At 52.1% G+C, this 12,020-nt stretch overlaps 1 protein-coding gene across 3 annotated transcripts in view; it reads right to left on the reverse strand.

The window, feature by feature from the left end:
• The window catches only part of NRG2 (neuregulin 2), a gene marked incomplete at both ends in the record, with an annotated part of 173,367 nt that overhangs the window by 46,075 nt on the left and 115,272 nt on the right, over window positions 1-12,020 (reverse strand). The window contains one exon of one of the 3 annotated variants that reach the window (XM_080920356.1): window positions 3,643-3,733. The exons of the other annotated variants lie outside the window; for them this stretch is intronic. Within the exon in view, the coding sequence (XP_080776482.1) occupies window positions 3,643-3,733 (91 nt within the window). Of the gene's footprint in view, window positions 1-3,642; window positions 3,734-12,020 lie in introns of those variants that run through there. 3 annotated transcript variants of the gene reach the window in all.

Raw genomic sequence — 12,020 nt, forward strand, 5'->3', positions numbered from 1 at the left:
AAAGACCAGCACTCTCTGTCCCTTTTTCACCCCTGCTGAGGGCCTGGAGCCCACAATGAGGAACGATGAGTCTTGGTCTGTAAACTGCTTTGAGCTCTCAGGATGAAAGGCCATGGGAGGTACAAAGTCACTCCCTGCTTGTTGTTATTGTTCCTATGATCCCCAAGGTGCCAGGGAGCCAGAGCAGAGCATAAAGTGCAGGCTGCACCCCAGAGTGTCAGGAGGAGTACTCCAGGTGCCAAGCTCAGCAGGGTTAGCCAGGGGACTCGATGGGGGGAGGTAAGTGCCAACTTCTTGATGCTGTTCAGATACATGAGCACAACCACCTTGGATCTGGAAGACCAGAGTTGGTTCCAGAAATCTGAACGCTCACTTTACTGATGGGCAGGTGAAAGGAAAGATTGGGAAGGCTTCACAAAGATTTTTTTTTTGTGTCCAGGGAATTCAAATGATATATGACCAGAGAGCTCTTTACAAGTATGCTGGTCTACTTTCGTACTTCTGGACACCTGCTAGAGACCTAAGTCCTCCCAATGTCCTTTATGGGGAGATGAAGATTCCCAGTTTACAGTGGAGCTTCAGCAGAAGGACATTTCCATTCAATCCTGACTGGTCTTTCAAAGGTCACACAGAAAAGGCCTGGGGCTCCAAATCTGAACACCGAATCTGTCTCTAAATGATCACAGGACTGGCTCATTATTGTCCTGGTCACCAGATCCTCCTGCTAAATGCAGCCTCACTGGGGCTTTCAGGGTCACAAGACCCAAAAGGTAAGACTCGGCCCCTTGCACGTAGAGATGAGAGCTGATAGCGGAATACATTGCCAGAAGTTCAGAGAGGACACAATGACCCCGTCATGTAGAGGCACAGTAGAAGTGGGTTCCAAGCGCCTGGCTTCCAGCTGTAGTGTGGCATCCACCACAGAGTGGACTTAGTCTAAGTCCTTAACCCACTGCTGCCAAGGCTGGTAAGGCTATGCCTTGGAAGACAGGAATATGGATCGTTAGGGGCAGCCCCAGGGGGGATACCAGGAATTGGCCCCACAAACTCTCTGTGAGTCATAAAGTAAAACTCACACCTGCAGCTCTGCCCCACCCAAGCCTCCTGTGCTGTGGCAGGGCAAATGCCCATTTCCCCACACTGCCTGGGTGGAGAACACTCTCTCCTGTTGGCTAAGGAAGAACTTGGGTGCTGCTGGGGGCACCAACGTGCCAGTATCTTTACTGCTTTATCCCTCTTGCTTCACAGAGTCCCTCCTCACACTTAGGATGCTTCTAGTAAAGCGAGTGCTCATTTTTTATGTCTGAATCTCGTAGTCTTTCAGTCAGATGTGCCCATTCCCAGTGGAAGCCCCTCTCCAGTGGCTCTATGCCTATGCTCTCTCCTGAGAGGCACTCACTGAGAATGCTATACGGTTCTGGGAGCTGCACATTGGCCCAGAGAAGTATGGCTTGTAGTTCTGAAGGTCATGCTCATCTTTTTTCTTCCCCTCCCCCACCACCCGAAACCCCAAGACAGGGTTTCTTTGGGTAGCCTTGGCTGTCCTGGAACTCATTCTATAGACCAGGCTGGCCTCAAACACACAGATCCACCTGCCTTTGCATCTCAAGCGCTGAGATGAAAAGCCTGCGTCATCACTGAACAGCTTTGGCCATGGTTACCCTAATCACTCTCCCTATCAGGGTTGAGTCAGACTCTTCAGTTATAAACAAGAGATTTAAGACTGTTGGTTCTCACCACCATGGTACTTTCTCTCAATAATCTCGTTTTAGAGTGTAACCTTATCCCATGCCCTCTACATTCTAGATTGTTCCAAAGTACCCCAAATTTGTCTAGTTCTGTCCTTGGGTCAGCCAGATCCCTTCTGAAAAGCCAGGTGGTCATTGGAGAATGGGGAATGAGAGAGATAAAAAAGACAGGAAGAATGTTTATAGAGACATTAAGAGGACTTTTCACGTTGGGTAGATTCTGGGATCGATAATTCTGAGGACCGTGGTCCACCCTTTCCCTTCAGTGAGTACTCTGTCCTTGGTATCAGGATGCTCCTTTTCCAGGCTTAGGTGATTTCCAACAGCTGAAGCCTATCCGATGTTACAGTACCAGGTTTGTTCCTGCATCTTTGATAGCATACTTAAGTCAGGATGTATGTGGTGAGAAGCAAGGGGAGGGGGGGGAGTGTTAGGTTCACTGAGTGAAATCCATGACTTTTTGACCCCTGCAAGAGAAAGCCTATTCTTTCAGGTCACTGGTTACTTGCCAGCCTCACATGACAGGTGCCTGGCAGGAGATGACTTATGTCTCCTGCTCAGCTGACCACAGTCCTCAGGAAGACTCCAAGACACCTGCCCCACAGAAGTGGTCAAAGAGGCAGCTTGGCCTTTGAGTCCTAAACTACTTCTCTTTGGAGGGATGGAGATAACTGTGAACTCTTAGGCTCTTTCCAGTAAAGACACCTGAGTCCTGCCCCTTTCAACATTGTATAGGAAAGAGATTGTTGGATTATTTCTCAGTCACAATGGAAATTTTGTAACCTTCAGGTGAGTGCTAGTTAGAAGCTATTTTCGCTGCACCCTGATGGGGTGTGCGTGGACCAAGCAAATTGGGCACATTTGTCTAGAGAATAGCATTTGAAGTCCAAAGTCTCACCTCTGGAAAGTACTTTTGACTTCACCCTCAGAAGCCCTCAGTTACTTCTGAGGAACGCAAATAAAACCACCTGTAGCCTAGGTTCTCATAGGAGGTAAGTGGAGATGGGGCATTTGAACTTGTTTGGCCTGCTGGCTAGTACAAAATAGACGTTTTACAAACAAGCAAGGAAAAGCTTGCCCAAGGAGGGCAAATGAAGTGAGAAGCCAGGGCTTACCCAAAGGGGGTCTCAAAACAAGCCTGGATCCATAGAGTGGAAGACCATGCCATAGGCTCTGGGCTGGGGAGTCCAGGACCAGCATACTCCTTTACCCTGCAGCTGCCCAGGGTCAGCGTCAAACGTGGGTTCTTGTCAAGGGCTCGCTCAAAGGGAGGGACAGGACGTAGAACTCAAAAGCCCAAGGGACTAGCCAAGAAGACCAAGGTAGGACAAACATTCCATGCCTGGTCCCCCTCTGGGGAAAACTTGTGTCACAGAAGCAACAGTACTCCGCTGCCTGAGGTTCGCTCCCAGGGCAGGGCATCCCCTTCTTCTCCAGAGGTGGCAGGCGTGCTGCCCAAGCTCCAATGGAGGAGCAGAACGGGCGGAGGTGTGGCACAGGGGTGGGAGAGCCGGAGAGCCCAGCTGGCGGAGAATTCCAGCAAAGGGAAGGTAGTGACAGCTCCCCAAACACGGAAGGCTAGGCCCGGGGTGTGCTAGACCGCGGTCTGCGTCCGTGTCCCCGACACATGCTGCCCACTTGCTGGGGAGATAGCTCGGTCTCCGCCACCAAAGGAGTCGCGCTCGTTGCCACCGCCAGGCTCTGGGCGCTTATCTCTTGCTTACCCTGCCCCTGCCGTGCTGACCGGTTGAAAACCGCGCACCACCGCTGCTGTCAGTCACCCCAGTGCTGCTCGCTGCGCCCCGGACTCAGCCGCGCGGAGCCTAGGGCGGGTGAGCGGGCGGCAGGTTTCTCTCAGCGAAACGGGGTTTCTGGGCGCGCCGAGGTGCCCTACCTTTTTCCCCGGGATCAGGCTCCCGCTCCCGCTTTCTTCCCTCTCGGTGCTTCTTGCCGCGGCCGCGGCCCCTCCTCCTGGGCTCCGACATGCTGCCCTGGGTCCTGGGCGGAGGGACGCCCTCGGATCTCCGCTGCTGCGCTGCGCCCCCGCCGCCTGCAGCCCCAGTGCCCGAGCGCGGCGCCTTTCTTATAGGCGGTCACACCCTCCGGGGGAGGGGAGCGGCGAGCCTTAACTCTTCCCCTCCCGCGCCAGCCGCCCTCCGCCCACCTCCCACCCACCCTGGCCCTCCGTGTGTGTGTGTGGGGGGGCTTGAGCGACGGCTCTGGGCCCTGCGCCCCCCTCCCTGAGCCCACCAAGGCAGCCAGGACGTGCGCCCAAGAAGGGTGCCTCAGACCTTCTCACCAGAGAAGGGGTTCGAGCTGAGCTGTGGGGAGCAGAACTAGGGAGAAGAGAAGATGGGATTCCCCCAGCGAGGGCCAGGCTAAGGACAGTGTGGGGGTGGAGAGACAGCAAGAGATGGGCCCAGGAAAGGACCAAAGGGAAGCCCACCGGCTAGCTCTGAGGGAAAGAAGCACCCTTGTCTCCTGAAGTTGTTCTCCACAGCTTTGTCTGACACTTGTTTTGGGTTTCCTTATTCCCGAGGGAGGGGCTGGTCTCAGCTTCACTGAAAGACCACCACCTAGAGCATACCTTCACATACTCCCTCTTGGGACTGGCTGAAGAAGCCCCTCCCAGCCAATATGGGTTGCAGCCTTCTTGGGGGAGCTCGGGTGCTCCAGGTGGCTTGGCGCCCCCCTCCCACACACATGAACTGCAAACCTCAGACCAGGCAAGCAGGCAGCTCCAGCTGGTTCCTTTCTGAGAGGCCTGCGAGGTGAACTCAGAGGCGGCTGCACCGCCCCCTGCCCTAAGCTCGCATCCCACAAAACGCTGGTTGAGGGCTGTCTGCAAGGACACCGGCTCCTGCCTCCTGTCTGGGTGTGGTGCTGAAAGGGTTACACAGCAAAGACTCTCCCTCTCTTGGCTCCCAGAAAGCCGGAGCCTGCGGTTTGCCTGCCTAGCTCTGCCTGAGGTGTCCCCTTACAGCCATCCTTACTAGAATCCCAGTCAAAGATCATCCTGGCCAGTGCTCTGTCTCCTTAGCAGAGGGTTCCAGCGCTTCTCAGGACAGAGGCCCTCTTAGGACAGTCTGCAGGAGGCAAGGACTCTGGGTGAAGGCCAGGGATCCTGGGGCTCCAGGGCTGCCTTGGGGGGCCTGCCTGCCCCTAACTATAGGCCAAACTTGGTAGGGGGAGCACAGAAAGAGATGATGTCCGCCTAGTGAGCTGATCTCTGGTGCTCCTGGGGCCTCAAGTGAGTCTTATCAGGGGCCACTTGGGGGGGGGGGGGAGACTAAGTCTGAGAAAGGGCCAGCCCCTCTCTCTCCACCGCAGTAAGGCACAGTGAGTATTCACCCTGCTTTATGTAGCTTTGCTCTATGAAGGAGATGTAAGGGATCCCAAGAAGACTTCTCCAAACCCTTGCTCCTGCAGCTTCCAAAATGTCATTCATGTGGTCCCTCCCTTCTGACTGGACATCACTTCAGTCCACTCTCTGCCTCCTCCTGTCCCCTCCTCAGGTCTCTCAGCTTGAAGTGTTGCTTCCTCAGGCTGAACACTTCAAGTCCATCAAAGTTAGCTTTCTGAGACCCACCCCCAATCCCTGCATCCACCATTACTACCCACTAAACCCGAGCTCTTCCCGGCAGCTGCACCCTATCCTGCCAGGCCACAGAGACCTGCAGGCCACATGTTCGCTCTCTCTCCCATCCACACCTTTGCAGGCTCTCAGCCAGCGTCCCTGCTCCAGTGGCATTCTCCCTTCTTGGCCTGACTCACTGCTTAGTTCATCCACTTTGTGAGGTTTGAGGACGTAGGAAGGCTCCCTGCATTTCAGGCACATTGCTAGGTGTGAAAGATGTGGCCCAGGCAGACCTGCACTGGCCTTACCACCAAGGTTACAGCCTGGTTGAGGATGGACAAATAGCCGATTACACAAATAATAGATTAAGTCTGCACTACATATTAAAAAGATCCGTTCATTCAGCAAACATTGATGTATGCTGACCTATGAGTGAATGAAGGGAACACGCTATATCGAGAGAGGACTTTATAGGAAACATTTATTCTGGGATCTGTGGAGCAAGAAGTCAAACAGACAAAAGGTAGCAATACTGTATGCAACAGCCCTGAGGCAGGAAGCTTTTGTGGTTTTGCAAAATCAAAATACAGAGTGCCAAGGTGTGTGTGTGTGTGTGTGTGTGTGTGTGTGTGTGTGTGTGGAGTGATACACATGCTTTGAAAAAGCCAGGAGAGAAGGTAAGCAGCAGAGGTCAAGTCAGCCAGGACACTGCAAGCCTGGTGAAGGCCCCGGGCTGTTTCTAAATGTGCTGTGGGGAAGAGGAGGGAAAGGACATGTTCTAGAAGAGCCTGCACTTCCCAGATGCCCTTTCTGTGTCCACAGAAGCAGCTTTACTTTCTGTGGCTCCTGTCCCCATCTCCCTATTAGCTCAGACCTCTCTAAAGCTGTGACTCCAGTCCCCGGCACGTGGAGGACTGTTGAGACCTGCTGTACAAAGTGACTCTCCCACTAGGAGACAGTGGCTGAGGCTAGCAGCTGGGGCAGAGGGAGACCCTTTGCTGGCACTGCTCTCCTGGCAGTCCATGCCAGTTTATGAATGACACAAGTCAGAAATGCCATGGAAATGCCAGGGGCACAAGCTCGCTCTGTGGGGCTAGAGCATTCGGACACGGCCCTGAGCGAGAGCAGGTCATGGAGAAGATCTGGAAGGATGGGTGGGGTTTCCGAGAAGAGGGCAGGTAAGGGGGTTAGGCAGAGAACACATGCCAGGAGAGGAGTTAACTTTGGATCAACCCAGTTCCCCCTGGAAGGGAGTCCTGCCGTCCTTGCAGTTTGCAGACAAGGATGGTTCAGAGTAATAACGTCATCTGTCTGAGCTAGTGACAGGTTTGGTGGCAGGACAGAGCTAGGAACCCGTGCCGTTGGGCACTCAGACTGTGCTAATAATCACAACCCTATGGCTGGGCTGGAGAAGGTAGGAGAGGGGGGGCATGGGAAGGACCCCTATTTGTGGCCAGTCACTGGAAGTGACACCTCTGTCACTGGAAGACAGAGAAAGGCCCAGTGGTGCAGGAAGCGTGTCAGTAGTGTCTTTTCCTCTCACCCATTATGCAAAACTTCTCCAGGGAAGGTGGGACTGTGGGCACTGAGGTGATCTACACTGCCTGCTTGTGTACCCAAGCTCCTGCTGAGAGCTTGAAAATGACCTGTGATCCGGCCTGTGGAGTGAGGGAGCCTGGGGCCAGCAAGCAGAGATCTTCCTGCAAAGCCTGTCTCACAATGGGATTCCAATAGCAACACAAGTCAGTTCAGTTCCTGTGAGGAACGGCAACACAACGCTCAACTTACAAACATTTTTTCCCCCTCTTTTCCTTTTTTAACATCTTCCCTTCCACTTTGAGGCTGTGCCATGAGCAAACTTTGAAGTTTAGGAAAGTTTAGACTTGTTTGAGTCATGTGCAAAAATACCTTTGAGTGAAAAAGAGAAAGGAGGAAAAAAAACAAAAAACCCCAAACAACAATAACCCCATACTACCTTTCTCCCCTCCCTGAGACTCTGGGCCTCCAGGATTTTTACCTGCGAAATTTTCCTGCAGAGTAGTCTTGGGGAAAGAGAAAGGCTTTGGTCCCTCTCCTTGGATTTGCTATTCCATGGGAATTCTCTTTTTCTTTTTAAAGCATTATAGTTTTAGGTATTCATCGTATGTGTTCATGTGCATGTGTGTGGGCATGTGTGTGAGGATCAGAGCACAGCTTGTGGTAGCTGGTTGTTCTCCTCTTTTACCACAGAGGTTCCTGAGGTCCAAACTCAAGCTTTCAGGCTTGGCAGCAAGTGCCTTTTCTGCTAAGCCATCTCCCCTGCAGCCCCGTCCATGGGAATTCTATCCGAGATGCCTCAGTGGCTTCAAATGAAGGGTGGTTTTAATTGGTCTTTTTAGAGGCTCCTGTACCAGAAGATGCTCCCCTTGGCCCCCAAGTCATTTCCGAGCCACCAGCTCTTCCAAAGAAGAGTTGAAAAGTTCTCAGAAAAGATGAGTCTGGCCTTGCCCTCAGTTACCCCCATTTAACCCCTCCAAGTCACAGGCCCCTTTCCTTTTTTTCTGCTTTCTAGCCAGTGAGGCCACCAAAGGAGGAACAGAGCTAAAGGTCACTCTCTGAAGGACCACAGAAATTCCCATGCACCTCAGAGCTTCCATGAACTCTGATCAACTCACTCTTCTGGAGCTCTGGAGTGTGGGGGTCCTGGCTACTGCACAGTTGTACCCTAAGGAGCAGGTAGATTTCAGTGGCGCATGCCTGACAGGACAGCCCAGGCTCCATCAGAGAGGATAAAGCAGGTCTCTCCTCTTCCCAGATTTACACCCTGCCCCACAGCTTCAGCACTAATAAATGATAGAAGGTTTCATGTGTCGCTCAGAGGTATCGTAGTCTCCATTTTCTTTACTCAAAGAGTTCGTGGCTTTGAGGAAAAAGATAGATGCTCAGACATCTGGGTTTGGGCTCAGTTTGTCCTGATATTTGGTTTGTTTTTCCTACTGGGGACTCAGGTCACATAGCAGGGTGTCCTAGAATCCTTGGCCTAGAATGTGATGGCTTGGATGGGGTTGGGGGACACGAGATCCCGGAAGGAAAGCTTGAGGCTTAGTGACCTTACTTCTGTAGCCATACCCTAGCTTATTACTCTGAGGTGCTATGCACCACACACACATAAGAACACACAGACACCACACACACACACTCACACACACACACACACACACACACACTTACTCTCTCTCTCTCACACACACACACATACACTCGCACACACACATACACTTTCTCTCTCTCTCTCTCTCTCTCTCTCTCTCTCTCTCTCTCACACACACACACACACACACACACACACATACACAAGGAGTACAGTCTTCTGGCATCAATGGGGGCTAGAGTTAGCTCTCTGGGGCTCGATACCCAGCTCTTGGCTGCCCATGATGCTCTGAACAACATCTGGTTCCCTTTCAATAGGGGTCTCCAGGGTGCAGGACTAAATGACTGAGGAAATTCACCTATGATCTGAGATTCAAGGGCACTTGAAGGAGGCTTCTGGTGCTCAGAGCTCAGGCCCACAGAGCTGAAGCATAAACCCTCACTTTTGCCCTTACCCTTTGACCCCATTCCCTTCCCTTTGCTCCCAAAGAACACATGTTGGTGGGCTCTTGGTTATAGGGCTGCTGTGGGTGGATATCACTGTTCCAACCTCATGAGGCTCCTGTGATTCAGCCCATCCGATCATAGACCAAGAAGATAATTCATGCTCCATGTTCAGGAGTTTAGTGTCTTTATTTTAGACCCTCTTTGGAGAAAGAAGAATGTAGATGGGAAGGGGTAGGGCCATCTAATGAGGATCCCCAGGAGCTAGCATAGGAGAGGAAAATCACTGGCCAAAGCCAGTGGGGAGCCTCCCTTGGCTCCAGGAGAAGAAAAGCCAGGTAGCAAGGGGAGAGCAGAGGAGGGGAGAGGTGAGGCTACAGGCAGGCCTGGGCAGGGCTGCAGGCAGGACTGAGAGGAAGTGTGAAACTGGAGCAGCCCAGTGATGATGATGATGATGTGTGTGTGTATACATGTGCATCTGGTGTGTGTACCTGTGTGTATATGTGTGGCGTGTATGCATATGTGTGTGCATATACATGTGTCTGTATGTGTATGTATGTACACGTGCATGTGTGGCACACACACAAGAGAACAAAGGAGAGAAGAGGAGCAGAGGCTGGGGAGGCAAGAGGCAGGCCAGGCTTTACTTCCAGTGTCCCCAAGGCCTGCTGTGTCTGCTCGGATGAGTCACTTTCCCTCTCTGGCCTGCTTCCCCACCTGGAGAAATGAGGTTGGAGTACTAGATTATCTGAGGAATCTAGGGTTTTTGCAGAGAAGAGCAGTTACTGATCAATAGGTTCTTCTCCCAGAGCCATGCTCCCCTTATAGACTCTTGTGTGGCTTCTTGGCCTGGTGGCAGCCCTTCCTTGTCAGTTCAAAGAGACAGTCAGGACCTGGATGAAAGCCTGCAGCGGGGAATCAGGTCTGCTTCATGTGAGTAAGCAGTCCAGAACCTCCTGCCAGAGGATAGCCTTGGGGCTTGGTGCCTGAACTCCCTGAAAGCTTCTAGCACCTCATTTGCTGTGGTTCTGGGTCATGGTTCTCACTGAGGTGAGGGGTGGGAGTCAGCTGTCTTCCCCAGGACGGGGTGATTCAGCCCTTCTGCCTGCCCACCTGCCTCCCTCTTCAAACTAAGTGCATAATTGCATAGCAATAATACTAACCAGCACCTACACACCAACTCCCGTGTAAGTACATAATTTATTTATGTAACAACATAATGACTTCTTTGCTGGCCTGGGGGCCAGAGGGACCATTTGTAAAGGTTTAGCTACTGCCTGTCTCACCCTGGGGACACAATGAGTGTGTGGATCAGCAACCTGGGAGAGCCCTACTTCCGAGAAACAACGGTCTACTACCTTGACGTTTATACCCTGGTCTAGTGGAGGCCATGAGGAACCAGCTTCTCAGAGTGTCTGCTTAAATATCTATCAGCTCTGGGAGGTTAGGCTGGAGGAGCCAGCATGCATCCCCAAGAGGATAGTAGAGGCTCCTCTAGAAGAGACACTTCAAGCCAGGCTGGCACATTGGGAGAAACTTCTGGTCACCACCCAAGGAAACAAGAAGCCTTGCCCAATAAAGGCATCCAGGAGCCTGGAGGCCAAAATTTCTTTTCTCTCTCTCAGCCCTGCCCAGCTTAGCCCTACCCAGCCCAGCCCTGTCACCCCAGGCTCAGCTTCTCCTGGGACCACAGCCCAACTTCCTAAGCCTGGTCTGGGTGCGGGCACCCATGCCATCTTTGGTTTGCTTGGGGAATTCCCAATGGACATCTTTACAGCTTCATAGTAGCTGTGACAAGTCTCAAAGACTGTCCCATTCCTACTACCCAAATCCCTTCCCACCCCTGGAACACCCAGAGCACCCATTTGCATCATAGGAAAGTGCCAACACCAATCACAACTAGAACCCGGAGGCTATGGTTTCCAAACTACCTACAGCTTCCATAAAGACTGGGCCAATAGATACAGAAGCAAGCAGGAAACCCACAATACCTTTTCAGTTCAGCCAGGCTACCCTCCTTCCCCTTGATTCTTGGAGAAGGCATATTTTCCTTTTAGGCTCTAATAACTATTTGTCTGTAAACCCTGAACTCAGCAGGATCATTCCAGCCATCAACCATCGAAGAAGAGCTCAGAGTCTCAGGTATGTCCCTAGTTATGGGAACTTTGTCTCTTGTCATTGACCATCCCAGCCAGCCCTCTAGTAATCCTCTTTTGCCTCTGGCAGGCTTCCCACGAGTTCTCTGGAACCTTGTACTTTTCCAAATCTTGCTAATGGGTGTCTGTAGGGCCGTCCACAGGGAGCAGCAAGTCTGTCTGGCTCTAGGGGTTCTGGGCTTCTACAGGGGTCACTGAGTGGTTTAGACATTCTTGGAACATTTAATCTATATCACCATCATCATGACAAGGAGAAGGAGATGATGAAGCTGATTTAACGTTTCTCAAAATCTGTTCTCTTTACCTTTTGTCAGCCAACCTCTTGTCAAGAGGTGAGGGTGTCCCCTCTGTGCCAATCTGAAGCAGCAGGCTTTGTGCGGCTATCACAAGCCTTTGTCTAACAGACCTCCCCTCTAAATGATTCTGCATCTCCAGTGCCACCAGCCCAGTCCCTGAGCCCAGAACTCCTTGGGTAGTCTTTCTTATGCTTTGCAGCATGCAGGGTGTATGAGCCATTTCCCTCTCCCCTACCATCCCTTCTGCTGCTTCTGTGTCCAGCCTCAGTGTAACAGTGCTTGCTCAGTATCTGTTTTATGACCAGCTTAGGTAGTGCAAGGGACTGCAGGATACGAAGGGCCTGTCTTCACGGAGGGAGGACCACACTTACACAGGGAAGCACAGATCTGTTGGGAATAGGGTATCATCTAAGTTGCTGCTCCTGGGAAGCATGACCTGGTGAGGGTATGGGTACTATGATCTTCCTGTGGAAGGACAGGGAAGTACCTGTCAGAAAGGGCTGGAGTCAGGCTGTGAGCCGGGGTGAGAAGATGGAGGTCTAAGAGAGGTGCCCACCAGCCTTTCTGTAACCCTACCACTTCTGGAATAAAAAAGCCACACACTGGAATGACCTTAAGGCCACCTCACAAATGGAGTGTAGTGCTGCCTTCCTCTAATGGCCTTTCAGGG

This window comes from Micromys minutus, assembly GCF_963924665.1.
Source record: "Micromys minutus genome assembly, chromosome: 8".
Lineage (NCBI taxonomy): Eukaryota > Metazoa > Chordata > Mammalia > Rodentia > Muridae > Micromys > Micromys minutus.